Here is a 23896-nt window from a genome sequence, read left to right on the forward strand (position 1 = left end):
TCACACCGCTTTTTCGCCCGTATCGCCCTGAGTGATGATTATTCGTCAGGGACATCAATCGCCCTTAATGAAGGCTGGACTGCCGCTGCCCTGGCTGCCAGGGTGCGATTGCGGGCCGTCGAGCCGACCAGCCGTTTACCCTGGCGCCGCTGATCCGCCCCTCTCGCCGCCGCCGACCCCACTCTGACTCCTCATTCATCATTCTTGCTCGCAATCACTAGCCTGCTGTGATGATGCTGATGGTGGAGCTGATACTGGGCAGTGCAGTACGTCGAAACGTTGCTTTCTTTACCATCGCCATCGCCTCTGGCAAGGCTTCACCGACCGCCAGCAGCGATATACCAACTCCTTGAACATGGAAGAAGAGCCTCTGCGATACCCTGGCGGCCTGACGGAGCGGCTTGAGCAAGATGCGTGAGTGCCAGCGAAGGATGCTGAGCGCATATGATAGACTAATTCGAGCGCCCACCTGGCCAGGACAACCGCTGAGGGCTCTCTGGACGACTTTGTGATCCAGTACTTGCTCAGGCGTGGCTACACCAAGACGGCTAGACACCTCGTTCAAGAAAACCCACAAGGTGTAGCTATCGGGTCCGTTGACAATCGCGGCATCAATGCGCCTAATAGCTTCCTCTTCGAGTGGTGGTCGGTCATCTACCCGCTCCTCTCCAGTGCTACATGCTCAGGCAAGCCTGATCCTTCACTCCTCTCTGACCTGGCATCTGCCGTTAGCGAGCGTTCGCGACCTCAAGCAGGAGTATCAGCCGAGAAAAGCAGCGCCAACGAAGATGGCTCCCTCTTTGTATCACCTGAGCTGCTCGAGCTTGACAAACTCGGCGATGACAAACTCCAGAGCATCGGTCCTCTGCCTCAGCATCTTCAATCACCGCCGGTCTGGAATTGGCCCACCGCCAGCGAGCAGGGCACTGTGAAATGGCCAGAGTTCCTCTCGCCATTTCAGTCCCCTACAACTTCTTCGTCTTCTCAGCCTGCCATAGTAGCTCCTATGGCCACCCCAGCTGCACGTAAGCGCCCCAGGAGCCGCAAGACGCCCGATGAAGCAGCAGTGGGTTTGATGGTCGGCGGAGCCATTGGTGAAGAGCAGCCACAGGATAGTAGCGTTGAGACACCCGCACCAAAGAAGGGTCGAGGAGGCAAGACCAAGTCACCAGCCGCACGAAAGAGCAAGGCAGCTGCTGTGGCTCAATTTGCCGACGAGGGGGACGACAGCGCTCTTGATCCTATCCGTCCTCTCCCTACTCCTAAGCGCAAGCCCGCCGTCAGACGCAAGACAAAGACAATCTCACAAGACGCAGGGAACGACTCTAGGGCACAAGCTATCGCTGCCGCCATGGCCTCCTCTCCGAATCAGCTCTTCAGCCCGTCGGACGGGCCTCGTCCTACAGCACTCTCAGTCCCAAGTCAAGGCGTACCGCTTCATTCAGCGCAAGCCTTGTTCACCAGCGCGGACAGCAGCGACGGCGTTTTCAACCAGCACATATGGTCCAGCGGTCATGGCGCGACCAGCTCAGGTGCATCCCTGCCTAATCTACCGAGCTCATTCTGGAAGAGCGTGCCGCAGCAGCGAGGAGGCCAATACCCTGGCGGCGTTCTGTACCAGTCTTCGATGCCTTCAGCCTTTGTCATTCCTGCGGCACAGCAGCGTCCTCCGTCCTCGGCATTCACCTTCCCACATCAACGGGGCACTGGAGGAGCGTCCTCTTTGCCGTCGACTCTGAACACGCAGGAGTGGAAGGACTGCCCTCTAACAATGCCCTCGACCGCAATCGCACGTGCGACAGCTCATTCCTCGGCGCCAACGGCAGCCAAGCCACAAGACGGTGGCGAGGTCGATGAGAGAGCCAGCGGAGCGTTCGCCTCCTCGATGTTCGACCCTCACCACCCATCCCTAGCAGCAGGCAGTAGCAGCGCTCAATGGCCATCGCGCCCGTCTCAGCAGCCGCTCACCCACATTACCCAGGATGTCGACGTCTCCAATGTCCTCTCTCGTATCAAGCCGGAGATCCTATCGCGAATGGCCGCTGCGGCTGCACAAGCAGCGGAAACATCCATGAGCGGACACGAGGTGCGAGGAGAACGGATGTCAAGCGAAGACGGGGCCGGCGGCCATGGTCATGCTCAAAGCGACGATGCTCGACACGATGAGGATAAGGAGCCGATGACATCTGATGGCACTCAGCATCAGCAGCATCAGCAGCAACAACAGGATGATCAACCGCGACTGGTCCCCTCCGCCCTACTTCAGCAGCTCATTCACGCCTCTTCTCGCGTGGCTGCCTCTCATTCAGGTCTGACCCACCATCATATTCAATCAGGTAGCCATCATCACCTTTTTGCCCCGTCCTACGCTGCAAGCACCCAAAACGAGGGCGACAGGGCACACACGGATACCATCTCGTACCTCAGTGCCCTCAATAATTCGAGCCAGGACGTCGGCCTCGACGAAGAGACTGAACGATTGCTCGATGCTTGCGTGGCCGAGTACTGCGCCGAGAGGGATGCGGCAGGTGAGCGCAATGCAGATGGTGCGAATGAGCGCACCAAGTCAGACCAGCTCGATCAAGACAAGAGTGGAGGTGCGTCAGCCAGCGACGCTGCCCATGACGAAACGAAGGACGGCAAGAGACTGCATGGGCAAGGTAACGGCAGCGGCAGCAATGAAGCTGCGCGGCCAGCTCATCCCGACCTCAACATATCGCAAGCCACATCAGCCAGTCCCATTCGCCATGTCAGCAACGTCGCCGCCTCTTCCGGGCTCACCAACCCCACTCTCTGCTCTCAAATCCCAATCATGACCCTCTCTCGCGTCCCCTCCATCAGCGGCAGTGTCGGTCGCGCTGAGCCAACCAGCGAAGCTTCCTCGATCTGTAGTGCATCAGCAACTACCCAGGCGCTGAGAGACAAGGTGCAGAGGAGCATGACTGCCCAGTACGAGGCGATGGAGCTCTTCACTGAGCTGTACGCGCCTCAAAAGGAAGGTGAGGAAGAGGATGGAGCGGCTGAAGGTAGAGATGGGGAAGCCGTGGAAGAGCAGCAGGCGAGCGGTGTAGCTGGCTGCGCTCAGCCTGACATTGTGACCAAGCATATGAAGCCTGCGGAGAGAGGAGGCGAAGGCGTCGCAGTGGACTCTCAAGCGGGACAAGAGGCTTCAATTGCCCTCGCTGTGGCAGCTGACGGCCAGCAGACATCCTCCCCTCACGACCATGGCGACATGTCCATGCAGGACGCACTTGGTAGCCAGCTTGCCGATGAAACGATGCAGCCCTCGTCTCCGAATGCTCGTCCTCTCGAGACCTGTCCTCAAGCGCGTAGCTGACGTATCAACGCGGCCAAGCGCCACTATGACCAGGGCATGAGATCAAATCTCTTCATTTGGATCAATCCACTTGTCACCATCTCTCCATTCGAACCAATGACATTCACCAGTAAGCCCCGTGATCCGCCGCTACTCCGCCTCTGCCTCTGCCTCTTCTCGCATCTCCTCCTCACGCTCCTGCTCCATCCCCAAAACCCTATCCCATCCCCCAACCTTCGCAACCCTAACGCCCGCCACTCCCCTCCCACTCGTCGGCGCCTCCCCCTTCCTCCCCCTCCCACCACCACCACCACCCCTCGTCGTCCTCTTGATATAGCCCAGTAGGGCCAATGTAGAAAGGGCGAGGGCGAAACGAGCCTGCGCATCCGCGTCTTCCTTGCCACCGGAGGAGGGGGAACAAACAGCCAGCCAAGCGCGATACCAGTCGTCGAGGTTGACGAGTCGCCCACGCGTTCCTCCGCCAGGTCCGCCCGCCTCGAGAAAGAGGGAGTAGGCGACGGACAGATCTGTTTGCGCTTGCGAGACGGAGCTACGGTGGCCTTTGTCCTCACCATTGTCACCCTCATTGTGCCCATCGGCAGGACGCTTCCTCTTTCCTCGACCCTTCTGCGGCATTTCTGATGTGCCATTCATCTTGCCCGCTCCTCCGTGGCCAAGCATCACATTGAGCCTATGCAATCTCTCCCTCCTCTCCTCTACCTCCTTTCCGACTCCTTGATCACGCTCCTGCTCCTGCTCCTCCCTGACCTCAGCAGCCGCAGCAAAGTGTTCCAGATACACGCCCGGCCTCGCGAGCGCAAGCGTGATAGCCGAGCGAGGGCAAGCCCCATCCGCGCTGATGGCTTCCAGTCCGGCGACCCTCTCCGCGTCTCCCCCGCTCTCGTCAGGGAAGGCGTCGCTAAAGAGGGGCCTCTGCTGTGAGGCTGGAGCACTGAGCACAAGCTTTCGGACCGTGGCTCCGTACCAGTCCGCAATGGAGGTGCGCAATGAACGGATCCGCTCTTCTCTGAGAAGACGGCGTGAGACTGCCGTTGGGTCAGGGCGAGAGCTGTCCCTTGCTGGCGAAGCGGAGTTGGAGCCAGAGTCAGCCGCAGTGCAGCTTGCCAGCTCCTGTTGGAGGGCGCGAACGCGGTCGAGGAGATCGTTCCTGGTCGCAGAAGAGGCAGTGGAGGAGGAGGAGGAGGAGGAGTCGGCCCAGTCCTCAATCTTGTCGAGCCAGATTTCTAGAGCTGCGAGTGGATCAACGGCTGTCGAGCCTGGTTCTCCTTGCAAAGTCGTCTCATCAGCCGGCCTGCGCAGGGTCTTCAGCCTCGGTGCGAGAAGCGTATTAAGTTTGCGCCTCAGCCTGGCTGTCACACGCGCCGCTGCCTCTTCTTCCACTGCTTCATCGTCATCGGAAAGCGATGTCCCGCTGCTGGTCGTGGCAAGTGAGTAGCGGAGCGCAGCAAGGTCGCGCTCGTCCGTCCTCGAAGCCATAGACGTGGACGCCACAGTGGACGGTATGCCCAATGCGAGAAGCTCGAGGCCGATTTCTCGTCGCCTGTTGTGCTCTTGCCCCTGCTCGCCACAGCCCTCTTGACCGCCTGCAAGGCTCTCGAGCCATAGCTCAAGCAGGCCTTGGTGATCCTTGCCCATCAGCATAGCCTTGAGTTTCCTCCTGTCTTTCCGTAGGCGCTCCGGAAGACAGAAGAGGTTTGGACCATCTTCGTCGCTTCGCTGCTTCTCGTCGAGGTCCATGGCGTCCTCATCTTCGTCTTCCTCTCGTGGGCGAGCAAGGGAGAGGACCAGACTGCTCCTCAGCCGCTCAAAGAAGGCTGACGTGAAGTGCTCAGTCGTGAGGGGAGAAAGACTGGGCGCATCATCTCTTTCATCTACACTAGCACCCACAGAGTGCAATGAGGTAGTAAAGTAGCGCTGCAACGCCAGCTCACACCACGCTCTCACGGCCTCGATATCCTTCTCTGGGCTCTGAGCAACTCTAGCCTTCTGGTACGCAGCGCGCAGCATCACTCCACTGAGCGGCCCACTCTCGCCGCCCAGGACAGGCGTGTTTGAAATTCTGCCCACCAAGGCTCTGGCGTCCCATCCTGCCGTGTCAATGATGTCTATATCGAGGCCGCGCTTGTCCTCCCATGCCATCCCGTCTAGACCAGCAGGTCCGCCGACGCATTGCAGCACGATGGCGATATTGAATGGTGGAGTTTGCTCCTCTGCATCGGTCGGCAGATTGGCGAGGTAGGCCAAAGTAGAGAATAGTGGAGCCTGGGGTAGACCAGCTAGGCTGATGAGGTATGTACTTGGGCGTTGAGAGGGGGAAAGGGCAGCGTGCCGCTTACGTAGCCGGAGAAAGGACTGAGTTGCACTTGTACTGCTTGTTGAAGGGTCAGACGCAGCATCAGGGAGCTGCGAAGTCCACTGCTCCACGATGGATTCGATGAGCCTGGCTGCGCTTGAGGCTTCGCATTGGATGAGGGAGAGGTGGGCCCAGGCTGCGCCGCCGGAGCTCTCGGAGATCTTGTTGACGATACGCTGGTACAGCACCGGCTGCGGGAGTAGCGACTGTATGGCGGCGAGCGGAATCGACTCCGATGCTGCCTTGCCTCGCCTCTCGGTCCCCTCGATCCAGTCGTGCAGTCGCCTCACCGTCGGCCCGGCGAGGTCGTCGAGAGCTTCATCGCATGCTATCCCAAGAGCTTTGTTGGCATGGAGATACGCCCGTCGCCTTCTTCTCCGAGGCATGTCATTACTCTCGTACCTGTCAAAGCGAGGGAAGGCGCATAGAGGTGCCAGAGGTTCGTACGCCTCATCGTCGTCGTGCTCTTGTCTTGATTTGCTGCGCGAGGCGCGGGGCTTGGCCTTAAATGCGACGACGGGCTGGGCGATGGAGGAGAGCGAAGAGGTCGACGCTACTGGTCCATCATCGCCTACAGCCATATTGGCGGCGCAGCGGCTACGAGAGGTCGTGTGAGTCTCACGAATGGAAACAAGGTGTTGCTTTGGCCGCCTCTCCTGCGGTCCTTGAACATCAATCCGAAAGGCCGTGCGCCTCGCGCTCTCTCCGTGTCTCCGTTTCAGAGCTCCACGCGAGCAACTCACTCACACACTCACTCACTCACGACTCCACCTCCAGACGCCAATTTCAGTCGCAGCGGAGCCAACTCGTGGTCGAGGCTTGCACCGCACTTGGCTTGTGCCTCCCCGCGCCTCCCGGCGGCGGCGGTGTTGGCTTGGCTTGGCAGGGCCCCACCCACCCACTCGCACCGCACAGCCTCGAAACAAAGGGACACAGCAGGAAATAGCAAAAGAGTCTCTTGGTGGAGGGTTGGAGCTCTCCTCTCATCTGCTTTCATTTCCCTTTCCTTCTTGCCTCCTCTTCTTTCACTCGCTCGCCGTAATGACGTCCTCCCCCTCGAGCGAAACACAAGCAGTAACGCTTCTTGACGTGTCTGATGTCCCCCTTGTTGTCACCCAGCAATACAGCGGTGAGACGATCCCCCTCTCCAAGGGACAGGCATGGCAAGTCCTCCTCGTGGCGATCCCAGGTGCTCATCCCTCTACCGCATATCTGGTCATCTCTGTCCAGCAGCCCGGGAGTAACAGCGGAGATTTCGAAGTGGTAGTGCATAGCGACCATACAGTCCAGTTGGAGAGGGCGGCGCATGCGACCAACTTTAGGGTGCAGAGCGATGAGGTTCCTGGAGCATTTGTTGTCCTCGCATTGCCAGTCAGTGCGCAGGGGAGAGAGACGGCAGAGGCGCTTCAGGATGTGCTGGAGCAGTATTGTGGGTTGACGGAGGTCAAGGGTAGCGAAGCTGCCAACAGAGGTGCGGGTGCGGTACCTCCACCGACTGGTAGTGAGCAGCAACAGCGGCAGCGGCAGCATGCGGATATCGAGTTGGAGGACGAGAATGGAAATGGTGAGTGCACGCTGCACTGACCTCCATCTAGTCGTGCACGTACTGACCAACACTTTCTCACCTCTCGTCGGCCCACAGTCCTCGCCACCCTCGACCCCGCTTCCACCCCCGTTGCTCCGTCCACCGGCTCCCCCTCCGCAGCTCCTACCGCACAACAACGCGAAAAGGACTGGCTCATGAACGGGGCTCATGGCATAGCACGAGGCATGAACACCTTCTCAGGCTGGGCAGGCGGCCATATGACACGAGCAGCAGATCGGTACACCAGTCGCGGCGATGCGGGATTCAACAGTGGGGCTGCGTCCCCCTCTAGGCAAGGATATGCGGGCAGTCCCAGCCTCGGCGTGCCAGGAAAGGCTAAGACGATGGGCGATGTCTCGCCTTCCTCAGGGTATGGGGATGAGAAGAGGGGATACACAGGATATGCCGGGAGTAGCAGTGGGGTCGACTACTCCACGGATCAGCACGAAGACGCCAGCACATGGCGTCGTTCCCCCTCTCCACTGCAGTACACCTCAGCAGGAACAAGCAACGACGGCCACTCCTCCCCACGTCGCTCAAATGTCAAGGTCCATCCCTCAGTCACTCGCGGCCTCACAGCCCTCCAAACCGGATCGGGCCACGTCGTCCGTCTCTCCGGCCAAGCACGCACTGCCATCCTCAACGCCTCCGAGGGGGCGGGACGCAAGTTGGGCGGCGTATCCTCCAGCATGCGACCGGGAGAGAAGGAGAAGTGGCAGGCTCAAGAGAGAGAGAAGTGGGAGAAGAGACAGTACGGCCAAGGGTATACTGGCAGTCCGACTGGTAGCCCATCTCTGCAGCCTGTCAACGCAGGCCCACCCTCCGGCACCAGTACCCCAACTAAGAAGCCAGGCGCGTTCCGTACCCAACTGGCCCGAGGAGCACAGGCGGCCAACGTGCTGATCGACGGCTTCGACTCTGCCCTCTCAAATCTCGTTGACTCCGCAGGCTCATCAGCCTCGCAGGCAATCGAGTTCCGCTTTGGGCCTGAGGCTCGAGCGGCAAGTGGTTTGGCGGGCAATGTAGGGAGGAACGTCTTCCTGGTATACAAGGATGTCTCCGGGATCAGACGCAAGTGTCTTTTGAAGGTAGCAGGGGGCTCTCTACAAGGGACCACACCTGAGGGAAACAAGGTCGTCGTTACCATGCCGCCCGAGCAGCAAGAGACGGCTGCGGGTGTGTCGGGAGGAGTCATGACGGGAAGAACGGGTGGGACGATGGACGGGAATGGTGGTGGCCGCACGGACGTTGACTCAATTGAGCACGACTATCATCCTGCTGCTGCTGCGAGCTCGTCAGGAGGGGCGGGGGGTGGGGGAGGACTGCCACGGTATGAGGATGTCAAGAGGGGGTGAGCCGCATCCCATCTCTTTCCCGCCGTAATGTGAATAGAACTTCATCCACGTTGCATCTTGCAAGGTGCGAGTGTCTGCTGCGATCAGAACGAAGGAAGTTGGCCAGGCTTTGTGCCCCGCTCGTGGCCGCAGGGGTGCAACGCGATCTGTACTGCTCTGCGACTGAGGCGGCTACGTGCGTGTGATCGTGGATCAATATTCATCTAGCCGCTGCTTGATATCCCATGGCTAGAAGATGTGGTGGGAAACAACCCCTTCACCACGCTCAGCTTGCCGCTACCGTCATAGCAGCATACCATTCTCCCTTCACTGCTGCTTCCTACCACCCTCCTCTTCTCCACCATGCGCATGCATATATCCGTCCATCTCTTCTCCTTAGATTGCCTTGCTCTTGACGAGCCCCTCAATCTCAGCAACAGCGTCATCAAGGATCTGCTTCTGGGTCTTCTCGTCCCTGAGGCTGGCAGTGACCTTCTCGATGACGGAGCGAGCAAGCTGACGCTGCTCCTCCTCGCGCTGCTGTCCCTCATACCTGACCCACGAGTCAAGGACGGCCTTGACCTCGGAGGCGAGCTCGGTGCGCTGCTTCAGCTCAAAAGCGACGGACTCGTTTTGGGCAGTTTCCTGGCAGAAGCGGGATGTTGTAGAGGACGAAAGGGGAGAGGTCAGCGGTTGGCTCCGGAATGTTCGGAGAAGGAAGTGACGAGTTGCAGAGCAGTGTAGTCTCGCTCGCTCGCTGGGGCGCACCTTGGCAAGAGCAAAGAGGGCGGAAGTGTGAGCCGAAACGTCCTTCTGCTGCTCGACGGAGTCGATGCGAGCCTGGACAGCCTCGGTGTGGTCCTTGCGGGCGCCAAGGAGGACGTCGCGGATCTTGCCGGAGGCTCCGTCACTGCGCAGGCGGTAGCGAGGTAAAGTACAAGGTCAGTCTCTCTCTCTCTCTCTCTTCTAGCATCGGTATCATGTACAGTCCATGGAGCGCCGTGCTACTCACGCCCACTCGCCGTAGGGCTTGGCGATCATCCTGCCGACAAGGACAGCGAAGATCAAGAAACCACCAGCAATGACCGTCTCCTCGTTTGCGACGTAGAGTTCCTTTGAGATAGCGACGGCGGACAGACCAGTGCCGAGGGTGACGATACCAGCCTTGGAGATGAGGGAGTTGCCAGGAAGAGAGTCGATGATCGAGGCGGCACGCTCAGAGGGCTCAGGCTTCTGCGCAGCTTGGAGGGTGCGCGAAGTCGTCGAGAAGGCAGCGCTGGCCGGGGCAGCGGTTGCCGGGCGGGCGACAGCGCTGCGAAGGGCGGCGGAGCGTTGAGCTGCGATGCGGAAGCTCATGGTGGTGGTGGTGATGGAGGAGGAGTGGTGGTGGTGATGATGAGGAGAGAGCCGAGGAAGATCAGTCGGCGTTGCCAGGCCATCGACCGTCGAGCAGCCAGACGGGCCACGAGCCTCGAGCCTTGAGCCTCCGCCCCGTCTTGAGAGTGGACTCAACGGCATCGGCCTTGGCCGGCTTGCGAGCCAGCAACGACCCATCAGCGCGCGAAAGGGGCAGCCACGTGGCGTTGCGTGACAGCTACATTCTACGGCAAGCATGGCAGAGCGGGCTTCTATTGCAGTACAAGCACGAGAAAGAAGGTCGAATGTCGCGACTTGCATCTAGTAGCCCAGAGTTAGCCTTCTCAGCGTCTTGTTTTCCTTTCGCCGCGCCCGCCTCCACCCTTTAACGCGGTACCACTCCTCGCGGCCCTCTCGCAAGTTGGCCTCCGTCGTCTCTCTCCAATAGCGCTCAGCCTGCGCAGCATCGGCTGGTAGCTCTCCGGCTGTGGTGCTAGCCCTGTTCTGTTCGCCTCCCTGGGCAGTGGGGTCATGGCCCGCCCCATCGATATGCTCCAAAAGCGCATCCACATAATCAAAATCGCTCGGCGACCCGAAGACGAGCGGCATCGGTCCCTGATTTCCCCTCACCCCACTCTCATCTCTCTCTCCTTCCTCCACGTCCTTACTGATCCTCGACTTCCACCTCTCAGGATCATTCATCGCTAAACTCCGACTCAATGCAGGCAACTTGCGCGCCTTCCCCGCCCAATAAGACGCAATGTACCTCGCCTGAGCGTGTGTGAACACGAAGGGTACGACGCCCGTGGGCAGGCCAAGTATGCCCAGTGAGTCGTCGGGAGAGTAGAGGAGTAGCCAGTCGTCCAAGTTGGCAGGGCCCGGTGCACAGGGTGTTGACCAGGGTGACAGCGAGGCTGTGTGAGGTGGGGCATCGTGGCCCTGCGCAGCCTCGCATCGAGCTCGTTGGAGGGCCTTTTCTTCCTCTTGGCCGCCCACTATCTCCCTCTTTGGAAGCGCTGGCACAAGCGGGTATCTCCCGAACGGCTCCTCGCTGTAGTCCACGAACTCGTAGCTTACGTTGAAGCCCGTAGCAAACACGATGGCATCCACGTCCTCCAGTCGCGTCTCGTCCTCCAGTAGGAGGGTCCCGTCCTTCTCCACTCTTCTGATGCGTGGAACCACTTTGATCCCTTTGCTCCAGGCGGGGCTATGCTCGTCGAGAGGATCATAGTCCATAGCGGGCGGCTTGGCCAAATCCTCGATCGAGTTGATGACCTCTGGTCCCTCACCCCGCTTCACCTGCTGAATCCACTCTTCCTTCCCACCCCCGAGGATCTCTGCCTCAGAACGAACGATGTACCCTCTCAACTCTCTCGCCACGTCCATTCCGGATGAGGAGTTGCCGACGATGACTACGCGCTTGCAGGAAGAGAAGGAATGCGGGGTGCGATACCATGCGGAGTGGAGGAGCTTGCGAGAAGGCTTGTTGGTACGGTGAGCGTTGGCATTGGGGGAGGTGAAGTTCCACAGACCAGGTATGGGAGGAAGTGAGGGAACATTGCATCGGCCATTTGCGATCACGACGCAGTCGTACTCGTCGACGCTTCTTACGCCTGCCTCGAGGTCAAGACTTTCTATCTGCCACGTAGACCCCTCGCCTTCTTGTCCATCGTCGTGCGCTGGGCCTCGTAATCGACGCAGCTTGGTGACCGCCGTATTCAGCCTGATATCGCCGCCTAGTGCTCCGCTCTCCTCGCAGTCTGCGGCAAAACGAATCAAGTACTCCTCCACCTCGCTCCGCGAGGGGAAGGCACCTGATACATCGCGAGGCCGAAAAGGGTAGTCTCTGTAGCTCATGAGGTCGCAGGGTATGTTGGTACGGAGGCCCTTTTGAGCGGAGACAGGGCGAATGATGGCTTGTGAGTGGCAATCGTGCTTCTCAGCGTGCATCGGCTGCTCACCTCGTACATTGCTCCGATCGGCCACCGTCTATCTTCTTCACCCTCGCCTTTTCCCTCCGAAGGTCCCGAGGTAGGCCAACCTCTACCATGCTCATCCCACCTGATGATACATTCCCCCGGCTCTTGGTCACACATCCACAATCCGGCCCCCAACTTAGGTCTGCGCTCGTAGATTGTCCTCTCGAACGCCACCTCGCTATCAGCTGCGTGTGAGAGGTGGTGCAGCTGCTGGGCTTGAACAATCCCGGCTGAGCCACCGCCGATAATTGCGACACGTTTGAGTCTCCTGCGGCCGTTGACTGCGGAATGAGCTACGGGACCTCGGCCGTTGTGACGAGCATCACTGGAGCCGGCGGATCCTCCCTTATCTATGCCAGCTGGGGTGGCGGGCGTACCACCGCTAGCCGCAGCGTGGGGCGCCATGGTTCCCTCCTGCTGTCGTTCTCGGTCCCTCGTCGCCTTTTGATCACGGCTGATAGTCAAAATCTGAGCCTTGCCGGGCGAGCAGTCCTTGCTTGGCCTCCCAGTCTGGTCTTGCGTGCGTGTAGTACGAAAGCAAGCGACGATATCTCGGGCGAGCGGTGATCACATCATCTCTCCGCCCTCAACTTTCTCGGCAATTGCGGCGGGAACGGAGACTTTTTTCGGTCTGAGGACGCGAGCGAAAGCGGGGGACGCCATGCTGGCGGGTACGACTAGTCTACCACGGAGCTCCTTTGCCAGAAGCGAATCAAACCAACACGATTTGAGCTTTGGCAATGTATTTTGGCAAACAGAGGAGAAGGAGGAAAGAACGAGTAGAAATGAAGGGAAGGAGGGAAGAGGGAGAAGAGAGCTGGGGCCAAAGGAGGTATGCAAATGGCTTGGGAAGAGCAGGGCATGCCGACGCTGAATATCGCAGAGGAGCAGCTAGCCTGTTCTACAGGTGGCTGTCCTCTTCGAAAACGACCACGTGGGGATGCCGGTTGACGAGCAGTAGTGTCCAGGCTGATCGAGCCTTGCCCGACGTCGTCCGCCTCGCGCCTCCCGAAAAAGAAAGAAGTAGGATAGAAGTAACGGTGACGATTGGCTGAACACCCCGGTGGTTTCGGGATGCCGATTGATGGATTGAAAGTGCTGGCTGATTTGCTGCTGGCTGTCGCTGTTGCTGCTGCTTTCTCCTCATGATTGTAAAGACTAGCGAAAGCTTGTTGAAATTGATCTTGAGATTTCGATGAGCGCGTGTGCAATTTAGAGAGAGAGCGAGGCTGAAATGAAGAGATGCTGTTGCTTCTTCGGTGGGTCGATAGGTCGTGGCAGGGTCGTGGCAAGTCGTACGAAGGGTGGGTAGTGGGAGGCAAAGGCGACTGTGAGGGCCATTGTTGGGTGTTGAAGGAAGCGGTGGTAGGAAGTCCGTCGAGTGGGAGACCGTGAGGAAGCTGCTTTCGCTGCGTGTGCTTGCTTGGTGCGATTGCTGGAGAGCTCGCACGCCTACGCCCCACACCTGCAAGTCAAGAAGTCCACAAACTTCTGTCCAAAGGTCTTCCTCTCCGCCGGGTGCATATCTCCGTTCGCCATTCCCCCAACGGGGCCACGCCCGTCCACCCTCCTCCCTCCCTCGACCGCACCCGAGCTGTTGGTCACCATGCCACCTGCATTGCTGGCATTGTTGTGGTTGGGCGTCATATTGCCTGCATGCCCGGACGCATCACGTCCGAGCGGGCTGTGTTGACCTGGCAGACCTGCCACAGCTGCATCGCGTACGGCAATATTGGATCCTTGCCCGACTCCAGCAAAGGACTCGCCCCGATGGAACTCGCTGTGCGATGCACGCAGCCCAGCTTGGTTGCCTGCTGTCTGGCTGCGCTCGCCTTGACCACCACCTGGCACCAATCCCGCAGGCACGCCCGACTTGCGGCCCTGCTTGGACCCATTGCGGGTAAGCGGAGGTTGCTGCTGTGCCTGCCCTTGTGAATGGCTCTGCCCTTGCCCACCCTGCTGTACCGTCGTACCAGCCTGCGCGATCTGAGAAGCATGACGACGCTCCCTTTCCCTGTCTCCCCTGTCTCGCTGCTCCCTCTCACGCTCGCGCTGTACTTCGCGTGTAGTACCCGCCTCCCACCCTTTACCGCCGTACAGCATCATCCAGTCGTAGACGCCGTCCTCGGGCTCGCCGGAGGACTTGAGCACCTTGGTGAAGAGCTCGCGGAGGAAGTCATAGTCTGGTGTCTCTTCGAAGCCCAGCTTGCGGACGTAGTTGAGGTAGATGCCCTGCGTGCCAAATGGGAGGAATGAGGATCAGTCTAGGCTCGGAGCGTATCGCCCACGACGTCACGCGCGTCTGCTCACAAATTCCTCGGGGAAGCCCTCGCACAGCTCCTTGATAGGGGTGCTCTGCTTCTTCTCTCCAATCTTCTCGTACTTTTGCTTGTTCGTCGCCGCCTTGAGACCTTGCCATGGGAGGCCACCTCGGAGGAAGTACCTGCGCGAGCACGGTGGTGACAGGGGTCAGCTACGAGACCTCCTTGAAGATCTGACCTCCTCACGCGCACTCACATGAAGACGTGTCCCAATGCCTCGAGATCATCTCTCCTTGACTGCTCTCGCCCCAAGTGCGTGTTGATGGACATGTAACGAGCCGTCCCGCTCAGACTCTTTCGCTCGCGATACGGGATGTGCTGCTTCGTCTTTGGGTCGCGGTATTGCTTTGCCATGCCAAAGTCAACGACGTGGACAATGTTGGCTCCCTGCCGATCGCGATGGGATAGCAATGATGGTCAGTGTGGGTCGCAGACTGGGCAGGCGGCCACGTTTCAGATTCGCGCAGTCTCACCTTGGTCATCGGTCGTCCGATCAAGAAGTTGTCAGGCTTGATATCACGGTAGATGAGGTTCTTCTCGTGAATCGTTTGCACCCTCGTGATCATCTGCTTGGCAGTCATCACCACAGTCTTGATGGAGAACTTGCGCCCGCACATATCGAAGAGATCCTCCAGCGAGGGCCCAAGCAAATCGATGACAAGGATGTTGTGCAGCCCTTCCTGCCCAAAGTAGTAGACCTGCGGCACACCAGGGCAGCCAGCGAGGATCTTGTAGGTGCGGTACTCGTCTCGCAGCTGAGGCGCATCGCTCTTACGCGGCTCGAACTTGATGGCTACCGTCTGCGAGTTGAGCAGGTTAGTGCCCTCGAAGATGACACCAAAGGAGCCCTCGCCGATCTTCTTGCCGACGCGGTAGTGCACGCCGACGATGTTGGAGCCTGAGCTGTGTGTTGTGTGTGATGAGCTCATGCTGGGCGGTGCGGTGTGGTGATGATGATGGTGGTGGGCAGGCTAGGATGAATGCGACAACGGGGCTGTCTTGTCGTCGTAATCGTCGGAAGGTCTAGCGGCGTTTGACGTCGAGGCTGCGATCGTCGTTGCAATGCCGTGTCAGCAAAAGACTCGGCGCAAAGACCACAGTCAGGAGGTTGGAGAGGCTGTTGATGAGGAGCGGGATTGACTTTGGCGCCTCTCGCGGGCGACGACAGGCAACGAGTGATGGGTTCCGACGATCGCCAAGTACAGTGCGCTTCTATCGACGGAGAGGAGCGAGCGAGATGCGGCTGGTCTCTATGCTGCTTGCGGTTGCTGGCTCAACACGATGAGACTCCTGAGCGCTTGGTTGCGAAGGAGCAGGGCGCAGACACAGGAGAAGAAGTTGTGTCGTCGAGCCTCAAGGCCGGGCCGCTGTAAGAGGAGGATGAGGTGGTGAGGAGGAAGGAGAATACGTGGAAGGGCGGGGGAGTAGGGACGCTAGCTCGCGATTGGTAGTGAGGGAAGGTCGAGAAGAAGAAGGGGAGGGCGGGCTTGCGTGCGTGCGTGCGTGCGTGCGTGGTGAGGACAACGTCGATATTGAGGAGGCGCTTCAACTCGAGTCGTCGGTCGTCGTCCGTTCGTCCGTTCGTCCGTTCTGGCGAGGAGACGAGGGGGCCAGCCAGTCGGGCAAGGAAGCGGGCGGGCTTTGAGCAGAGAGCCGCGAGCGCGAGCGCCCCCTCTTTCTCTCCTTCGGCCTCGCCCCGGCTCTTGCCTTGCTTGCAGCCTCGCCTTGCCGCTTGCCGTCGACGCTTCAACTCTGGATTCACCCGTCGCCAGCCGCGCGACACACACACTCGTCCTCACACCTCTCCCTCTCCGAGAACGAGCAGAGCAAGCAAGCGGGAGCAGCCGCATGGCATAGCATGGCCTCGCAGCAGAAAGGAGTAGATCAAGGAAAGCTTTGATTAAAGAGCGAGGGTGGCGGGAGAGAAAAGCTGCATGCACACACGCCACGAGGTGATCACAAGATCAATTGAGTGAGCTATGAATGGAGACTAGCTCCATCGTCACCCAAGTCACATGGCGTGAATGAAGGAAAGGCGTCGCGTGAGTAACTCACTCATAGCTCACTCAGTGCGATTATTGGCCGAAGTGAGAGCAGGGTACCAAATGCAAATGCGTCTGAAGTTGCGGCAAGAGAACAAAAATGCCATCACCGCCTCACACCTACGCCGCAGCCTGCCCCTTTTTCTTCTGCTTCTTCTTTCCCTGCAAGGCCTTCGCAGCATCACCATTCACCTTCTGCTTCTTGCTCTTGACCGCCCCTTCCTCGACTCCGTTCGCCTCGCTCACACTATTACGACGGTCCTTGTTCTTCTTGCCCTTCGCAGCCCCATTGCTGGCACTGCCGCCCTCTACGAGTGCCAACATCTGCTTCAGCAAGCCCTGCAGCGATGTTGACTGCTTGAATTGCTCGCTCTGCCCCATCGTCTCGAGAGCGTCGCGGATTTTGGTCGGCTTCCAGACCGAGCGGACAGCCTCCGGGGATGAGGTGGTAGCGCTGACACGCTGAGTGAGGCGTACAGCTTGGAGGGCAAACTTGAGAAGCTCTTTCACCTTGCCTGCACTCGCTCCGCCCTCACTCGAGGTAGAGTGCGAGGCCGTAGCGAAGGCAATTGAGCTGAAGACGACAGTAGCCACCTCGGGCATCGCCTTTGTGACGACCTGCTCCTTCAGCTCCACAGCTCCAGCCGCCTGGTTGAGCACGGCGAGCAGCATCTGGAACGCCTGCTGCTGTCTGAAGGCCTTGATCGAAGCAGAAAGGGAGCAACCCTCGAGTAGGACAGAGCGCAGCTGCCAGCCAAGCCGTGGGAAGCGCTTCAGCGCATCGAGGAGGAATGAGGGCTTGAGTTGCGAGGCAGAGCGTGTCAGGAAGTCCTTGAGCGTCTCCTCATAGAGTCTGATGAGCTTTGCGTTGAGTTCGTCGCCTGCCTCGCCGAGGCAGATGCGAGTGAGATAGAGGTTGACAACGCTCGCCAGCGAGGCAAGGTCGCCGGATGTAGTCCGTCTGGCCAGTCCATGTACGGCTTCCAGGTCCTCCAGCACGCCCTCCAGCCCATCCTCGTCCACTTGAGGCATCTCCTTGGCCTTGCAGATGCTGCTCCTCAGCACCGTACCGGCTTTTGTAGCCAAGGAGCGATCAATGTCGTCACCCTCGCTGGCAAGGACGAACAACGGCCGTGCCAGCACGAGCACTTCCGCAGAACTCGATCTTCGCTTGGCGAATATAGCGAGCAAGTCGAGCACCTTGTGCTGGAACGCGACGCTTTCCGCCTTGGCTTCCTTGGTCTCTTTGCGAGACTGGAGACGAGCACGGAAGATGTCGCCGAGTTGGTCGTCGATTTGCATCATTTGGTCGTCGGTGAGGTCCGGGACGGACTCATTGTCGCTGTCATCGCCGTTGACCTGGGGACGAGCGACGTCTTTGTCTACACCTTCGGCATCCGGGTCTGCCGCATCTTCGTCCTCGTCCTCGTCAGCCATGCCGGCGGCTTTGAGCACTTCTGAGACAGCGTTGCGGAGATCCTCGTCTACTTCCTCGTCATCGTCCTCGTCATCTTCATCCTCATCATCCGAATCGGACGAAGTAGCCTCACTCGTCTCCCCGGCCTCTTCACGGTCCTCCATCTCGTCGTCCTCATCATCCTCACCCTCCGCACCCTCTGGCTCCTCGTTCAGGCCCAACTGATCAACCAAATGCTCGACGCTCCCCCTGTTCATATCGGGGACATAAGCTGCAAAGACGTGCTCTGTCACCGCGCGAAGGAAAGCAGAAGGGCGCTCCAGCAGGCCGACGAGATAGTCCAGAAGAAGCTCGATGCCCGAGATCTCTTCCTCCTCCTCGTCGTTTCTCTTGGCGACGGCAGTCGCAGGAGCGCTTAGACGCTCATGGCAGTCCGTAAGTTGGGTGATCAGGTCATTCGCATCCTCCGGCCCTGCCTCGTAGATGTAGAGGAGCGTGGCAATCACCAACGTCTCGAAGGCCTCTGATCGCTCCTTCTTGCTCTTGTGCACTTTGATCAGCAGCTTTTCGCCATTGGCAACAGCCTCCTTGACTGTCTCGTCTTCGAGGCTCGAAGAGAAACTCTTGCTGTCCTTCGAGATAGTCTGTAGGCCATTCCACGCATTTCGCAACCACGGGACCCCTTTAGAGTCCACGCCTTGCACCCTACGTGTCTTGCCCTCTTCGGTGCCAAGCGCGGTTGTGCGGTCCATAAGGTCTGTGAGACAAGAAAGCCATCGTGACCTGCAAAGCCCGCGGATCTCGTCACTGAAAGCCGGCTTCGGCTGCAAAGCCAACAGGCCTTTCGCGGGGGGCTTCTTCCAGGCGAAGAGCCCTCCAACGACCAGGTAGCTCAAGATGCTCTCCACGCAAGCGTCGCTCGTCGGTACGGCAGTATTGCGTACGAGATTCAGCAGCTGATCCAGGCCCCAACGACGCTTCGCATCCTCGTGGGAGGAAGAGATACTCTCCACAACGTAGTGAACGTACTGATCCACCCCTTCGCCATCCATCTGCCCCAACAAGCCCTCGATCGTCTTCGTCTTGGTCAACTTGTCGAAGTTCTGGTTGCCGTGCTTGCCCAGCAATTGCACGACGAGGGCGAAGCCTGCGCGGGGCTCCTCCTTCACAGTCGCCTGGACCACCTCCGCAGCCTGAACGGCCGCTTTGTGCAGCAAACGATCTCCTCCGGCGAGCTGGTTGATCCAGGTACGCATGAAATTCGGGGAGAGGAGCAAAGGCTTGTCACTAGCAGGGAGGAGGGGGAGGGCGCGGGAAAAGATCTGGAAGCCCCAGGATTTGCGCTCCGGTGTTGCGTTTGTTGCAAAGAGGGAGTCATCGACTGCGATACGCCAGAAGTCGCCGAATGGGGCTGCGCCCTTTGTCGAGCCAGAGGCGTAGAGGGCGAGAATGGTGTCCCAGACGAAGTGAGCGCGAGGGTTGTGTGCGCCTGTGCGATCTTGCTTAGTGGCAGCGTCCTCTGCTGCTTCCTTCTCGAGGCTGGAGGAAGCATTGCGCAGAATTTTGGCCACTGCGGGCAGGTTGGCTGAGCTGAGAGGGTGGCTAGCTTTGAGATTGGGATGTTGCCTGCCAGGCAGTTGGAGCATGAGGGCGAGCTTCTCTGGCGTAATATCAGAGCTTGTAGCGTAAGCGCCGAGGGAGCTCATGACCGCATCTTTGAGCCGCGAGCTTGATCCCTCAGCCTGCGCAGCCTGCAGCATTTCTACGAGCTCCCATGCGGCCGACTCGCGCATCCATGCCTTTGTCTCTCCCAGCTCAACGAGCAGGTCGACGGCAGCAGCTACTTCTTGTGGTGAAGCTTGCGGGTGGCTGAGCAGCAGACCGGAGCGAACGAGGGAGTGGACGCCGAAGAGGCGAGCGAATAGGAGATTGCGCTGCTCGAATCCGTCTATACTGCCTGAAGGGGTCGAGTACTTGCGGAGCAGTGTCAGGAAATGGCCGGGTCGTACGAGGGTGGTGAGGTTAGAAAGGAGCTCAGTAAGGGCTACAGCGAAGCCCACGCGCGATTGTTGGCGCGGCGAAGCCAGGCCGCGGATGAGACGACGGAGCGAGTAGCTGACTTCCGAGGCCAAGCATCGATCAAGGTAGGCTTCGATGTCTGCTGCGTCCGCATCACTTGGCGGCTGGTCATCGCCGTCGAGCGTGCTGCGAGACGTCGTGGCCACGAGGGCCGACTGTTGGCCAAGGAGAGTGGACACCAATTGTGAGGAAGATGCGATGCGTTTCTCCTCTTGAGGGGAGGCCAGATCCCAGAATAGGGACAGCGATGAGGAAGACGGCTGGGGCCCAGGCATGGTGAGAGGGCTGCTGCGTGGTAATGAGCAGCGAGTGAGAGTGCCTTGACGGGAAGAGCCCTCAGCAATTCTCTCAGCCTCACAAAATCTCGAGGGCTCGATTCAACTTTCTGCAGCGACGGAACGGAGGGTCAGAGCGGACAGGCGAAAGCCAACTTGGAAGTCGAGTTGGGCCCGCGCTTTCGAGGCGAGGAAATTGAGAAGAAGCAGGCAGCGGAGGGCGTGAGGTGCGTGCAGGTTAAGCTTCCCATTCCTCATCATCACCACCACCACCACCACCATCACATATCGTTGCCGCCATGTCACAGTCGGCAGTCATCGGAGTCAATTTTGGCCACTCCTTCTCGTCCATCGCCGCCATCAACCAGCATGGCCGCGCTGATGTCATTGCCAACGAGGATGGAGAGAGGCAGCTGGCCACGAGGATCGCATTCAATCAGGACCAGGTCTACATCGGTAACCAGGCTACCCCTCAGCTTGTCAGGAATGCTCAGAATGTCATTGACAAGTTTGCCAACTTGCTTGGCCGATCGTGAGTTACAGCGTCATTCCAACCCGCCCTCTCGCTGCGTGTATGCTCACCTCTGGCCTTTCGTGCTCACACCCACAGCTACTCGGACTTGAGCGACTCCGAGATGAAGCGCTCATCTGCCCCCGTCATCGACAACAAGGGCGTTCCTTCCTTCAAGGTCGAGATTCAGGGCAAGGAGGAGACCCTCTCTGCCCACGACGTAGCCGTACGCTACATCCGCTCCCTCTTCCTCACTGCAAAGGACTTCCTCTCTGGCGTCCCCATTGCCGGAGCTGTCCTCTCGGTGCCCCTCTCTTACTCCTCGAAGCAGATTGCAGCACTCAAGGAGGCATCCGCAGAAGCCGGCTTGATCGTGCTCCAGGTCATCCCCGCCCCTGCTGCCGCTGTCACCGCCTACGGTCTCACCGCCCCAGGTGAGGGAGGCTCTCTCCCCGCCCACCCGGATGGCATCGAGGCTGCTCCTTACGCCCCCGGCACAGAGCTGGACCGCAACCTTGCCGTCGTCGATGTAGGCGGGTCCTCCACCACCGTCGCCGTCCTCGCGGCTCGCTCAGGCGTCTACACCCTCCTCTCCTCCGTCACCCAAGCCGGCCTCGGAGGTCAGCAGGTGGACGACGCCCTCGTCTCCTACTTCGCCAAGGAGTTCACAAAGAAGACCAAGGTCCCCGTCGAGGAGAGCAACGCCCGTGCTTGGGCTAAGCTGCGCAACGAGGCCGAGCACACCAAGCGCGCACTCAGCGCTTCATCGTCGGCCCAGTGCGCCGTCGAGTCGCTCGCGGACGGCGTTGACTTCTCTGGACCCATCAACCGCATTCGCCTCGACCTCCTCGCCGCGCCAGTATACAATGCGATTGTAGGCAAGGTCAAGGAAGCCCTTGCTCAGGCTAAGCTCGACCCCTGCCAGGTAGACGAGGTGGTCCTTGCTGGTGGATCGGCCCGTCTGCCCGGCCTCACCAACACACTGCTTCACCTCTTCCCCGAGGGAGGCGCGACTAAGTTGACCGACTCAATCGACTCGGACCAGGTCATCGCGAGGGGATGCGCTGTCCACGCGTCATGCATCGCTGCTGCGCCTGAAGACTCTGCTGAGCGCAAGTTCCTCCTTGACCTCCCTGCCGCCCCGCCTAAGGATGTGCAATCCCTTCAGGCTCCCACTACCACCAGGCCACTGGGACTCGTCCTGCCCGCCTCTGGCGCATCAAACGGCCACTCCGGCCCTGCGGCAGTGGACGGCGAGCTCTTCGTCACTCTTCTCCCTGCCCACACCGCCCTCCCCGCACGACGCGTCTACACCCTCCCCGCCTCTCAGGCCGGGCCTGCCCTCTTCTCCTTCGCTGAGGGCACTGCAGACGTCAAGGTCGAGCAGGTTCAGCGTGAGCGCGACGAGGACGATGAGGACGATGAGGAAGACGAGGAGGACGAGCCTGAGGAGAAGAGGACGCCTATTGTCAAGGCGGACAAGAAGAGGATAGCTGAGGTTGCGTTCGAGGCTAAGAGCAAGGGGGAGAAGGTGCGCGTCGAGATTGTGGCGCAGGTGGATGGCGCAGTGAGGATTACTGTTGGAGAGGGTGAGGGGAAGAAGGAGCTGGAGCTTCCTAAGCCCTGAGCGGATCGTGAAGAGTAGAGAAGAAGAGCTATAGATGATAGGGAATCGCTGCGGCGATGCTGCTATTGACAAAATGCTATGATCACTAAGGAAACTATGCTACATGTGAAGGAAGTGTGACTCCCGTCGCTGCTACGAAGACGCCGCTTCTCCGCTCGCCTCCTTGCTGGCATCAAGGTCCCGCTTCTTCAGGCCGCGCCCGTTGCGCAAAGACCAACCCTGCTCAAACACCCTCTCAATCTCCTCCAACTCACCCATCCCCCTCGTCTCCGGAAAGCTGAACACCACCACCCCAATGAAGACGACGAGCAGCGCAATGAAGACGGCGTAGTACTTGTATCCGATAGCGTCCAGGGCAATGGGGTTGACAAACTGATTGAAGGCTCCGAGCAAAAAGACGAGGAACTGGTTCAGCGCCAGACCCTGTGCCCGATTACGATAGGTTGTCACTTCCACTGGGTAGAGGAAGGCGAGAGGCGTAATGGCGAGGGAGTAGAATCCCGAGATGAGGAAGAGAAACACCACCCCGCTCAACCCAGCGGAATGACTGCCGTCCTGCTGGAATTCGGCGGAGCTGACCGTATACGCCACCTCGGAGGCAAGCATGCCCCCTAGGCTCGTGAGCCAGAGGGAACGTCGACCGATACGCTCTGTGACCGCCGCGCCCGTGATGGCGGTGATCATGCTCCACACCTGTAGACCCCCGTTGAGTCCCGCCTGCTGGAGAGGGTCTGTGATGCCGAGCGAGCCTAGGATAGGGGACAGGTAGTACGAGGCTGGAGCTTGGCCAGCCCATTGCACGATGAGGGCAACGAAGACGATGATCCACAGTCTCCAACGGTCGGCCGGTGAGCGTAGAAAGTCGAAGTAGGAGAAGTTGGAGCGATCCCGAGCCAGGGAGGCGGTGATTGCCTCTAGCTCCTCCTCGGCGTACGCTGCACTAGTGCCTATCCCTGAGCCGTCGTGTCGCTCTGCGTGTAAATGCACGAGCACCCTTCTCGCCTCTTCGATCCTTCCCTTGCTGACCAAGAAGCGCGGCGACTCAGGCACGACCGCCAGCACACCTGCTACCAGCAACAGGGGAAAAATTGCCTGCACAAGACATGGCGCTCTCCAGGCCCAATTGTTGAATCTCAAGCTCGCCAGAGTCCCAAATGTAACCCAAGCGGCTGTGATCGATCCGATGAAGTAGAGCGCATTGTAGAACGCCCCAACCACGGCGCGATGTTGTGGGCTGGCAATCTCATTTAACAGGGGGGCGGCGCTCGTTTGTGTGAATGCCAGACCAGCGCCTAGGAAGATGCGTGTGATGAGGAAGGCGGCAGCGCCGTGCGTAAAGGCTTGGACTACACTTGCTACCAGCATTACCGTTCCTCCCAGTACGGTGGTGAATCGTCGACCCGCCCTATCGGCTAGATAGGCGGCGGGGAAGAAGAAGGCTACCCCTCCGAGCGCTATGCCCGCTATGATGAGTCCCTTGTAGGCAGAGGAGATGCCCTGGCCCAAGTTGTCATTGAATGCTGGTAGGGCTTGGAGCGAGGAGATGAGCGCACCATCGTATCCGTTTGAGCTGGCTGCGATGATCAGGATAGCATAGGAGAGGTGCAAGCGCAGGCGACCTGGGAGACCGGATGCGAAGGGGACGAGAGGCGTGAACCAGGGTATACCAGAAAAGCTGCC

General features: G+C 59.4%; 9 protein-coding genes across 9 annotated transcripts; 3 read left to right on the top strand and 6 right to left on the bottom strand.

Annotated features, from left to right (window-relative positions):
- Window positions 1–205: 205 nt before the first annotated feature.
- Window positions 206–3402, top strand: BDZ90DRAFT_191521 (hypothetical protein). The gene is made up of 2 exons (XM_025503873.1): window positions 206–414; window positions 478–3402. The coding sequence occupies exons 1-2, from the start codon at window positions 356–358 to the stop codon at window positions 3335–3337; spliced, it is 2919 nt and encodes a 972-aa protein (XP_025361377.1). The 5' UTR covers window positions 206–355; the 3' UTR covers window positions 3338–3402.
- Window positions 3403–3466: 64 nt separating this feature from the next.
- BDZ90DRAFT_280253 (hypothetical protein) lies at window positions 3467–6347 on the bottom strand (the record flags this gene model as incomplete). The annotated part of the gene is made up of 1 exon (XM_025509261.1): window positions 3467–6347. Exon 1 carries the CDS (start codon window positions 6269–6271, stop codon window positions 3467–3469), a length of 2805 nt encoding a protein of 934 aa, XP_025361378.1. The 5' UTR covers window positions 6272–6347.
- Window positions 6348–6684: 337 nt separating this feature from the next.
- BDZ90DRAFT_280254 (hypothetical protein) lies at window positions 6685–8630 on the top strand (the record flags this gene model as incomplete). Its single annotated transcript, XM_025509262.1, has 2 exons — window positions 6685–7254; window positions 7333–8630. The coding sequence occupies exons 1-2, from the start codon at window positions 6732–6734 to the stop codon at window positions 8628–8630; spliced, it is 1821 nt and encodes a 606-aa protein (XP_025361379.1). The 5' UTR covers window positions 6685–6731.
- A 39-nt stretch (window positions 8631–8669) lies between these two features.
- Window positions 8670–10007, bottom strand: BDZ90DRAFT_253473 (putative H+-transporting two-sector ATPase chain b precursor, mitochondrial). Its single transcript, XM_025507798.1, has 3 exons — window positions 9622–10007; window positions 9378–9519; window positions 8670–9254 (listed from the first exon to the last, which is right to left on the bottom strand). Exons 1-3 carry the CDS (start codon window positions 9963–9965, stop codon window positions 9006–9008), a joined length of 735 nt encoding a protein of 244 aa, XP_025361380.1. The 5' UTR covers window positions 9966–10007; the 3' UTR covers window positions 8670–9005.
- A 195-nt stretch (window positions 10008–10202) lies between these two features.
- BDZ90DRAFT_275072 (FAD/NAD(P)-binding domain-containing protein) lies at window positions 10203–12549 on the bottom strand. Its single transcript, XM_025508862.1, has 2 exons — window positions 11927–12549; window positions 10203–11852 (listed from the first exon to the last, which is right to left on the bottom strand). The coding sequence occupies exons 1-2, from the start codon at window positions 12347–12349 to the stop codon at window positions 10287–10289; spliced, it is 1989 nt and encodes a 662-aa protein (XP_025361381.1). The 5' UTR covers window positions 12350–12549; the 3' UTR covers window positions 10203–10286.
- An 847-nt stretch (window positions 12550–13396) lies between these two features.
- BDZ90DRAFT_221194 (kinase-like protein) lies at window positions 13397–15194 on the bottom strand (the record flags this gene model as incomplete). Its single annotated transcript, XM_025504463.1, has 4 exons — window positions 13397–14176; window positions 14255–14387; window positions 14462–14652; window positions 14739–15194. The coding sequence occupies 4 exons, from the start codon at window positions 15192–15194 to the stop codon at window positions 13397–13399; spliced, it is 1560 nt and encodes a 519-aa protein (XP_025361382.1).
- A 1013-nt stretch (window positions 15195–16207) lies between these two features.
- BDZ90DRAFT_232882 (hypothetical protein) lies at window positions 16208–20115 on the bottom strand. The gene has a single exon (XM_025506422.1). It carries the CDS (start codon window positions 20076–20078, stop codon window positions 16428–16430), a length of 3651 nt encoding a protein of 1216 aa, XP_025361383.1. The 5' UTR covers window positions 20079–20115; the 3' UTR covers window positions 16208–16427.
- A 249-nt stretch (window positions 20116–20364) lies between these two features.
- Window positions 20365–22316, top strand: BDZ90DRAFT_232883 (actin-like ATPase domain-containing protein). The gene is made up of 2 exons (XM_025506423.1): window positions 20365–20610; window positions 20689–22316. Exons 1-2 carry the CDS (start codon window positions 20378–20380, stop codon window positions 22214–22216), a joined length of 1761 nt encoding a protein of 586 aa, XP_025361384.1. The 5' UTR covers window positions 20365–20377; the 3' UTR covers window positions 22217–22316.
- A 125-nt stretch (window positions 22317–22441) lies between these two features.
- BDZ90DRAFT_213843 (MFS general substrate transporter) lies at window positions 22442–23839 on the bottom strand (the record flags this gene model as incomplete). Its single annotated transcript, XM_025504181.1, has 1 exon — window positions 22442–23839. A coding segment is annotated over one exon (1398 nt), but the record flags the coding sequence as incomplete, so codon positions are not given.
- Between the last annotated feature and the right edge of the window lie 57 nt (window positions 23840–23896).

Source organism: Jaminaea rosea (assembly GCF_003144245.1).
Source record: "Jaminaea rosea strain MCA 5214 unplaced genomic scaffold BDZ90scaffold_9, whole genome shotgun sequence".
Classification (NCBI taxonomy): domain Eukaryota; kingdom Fungi; phylum Basidiomycota; class Exobasidiomycetes; order Microstromatales; genus Jaminaea; species Jaminaea rosea.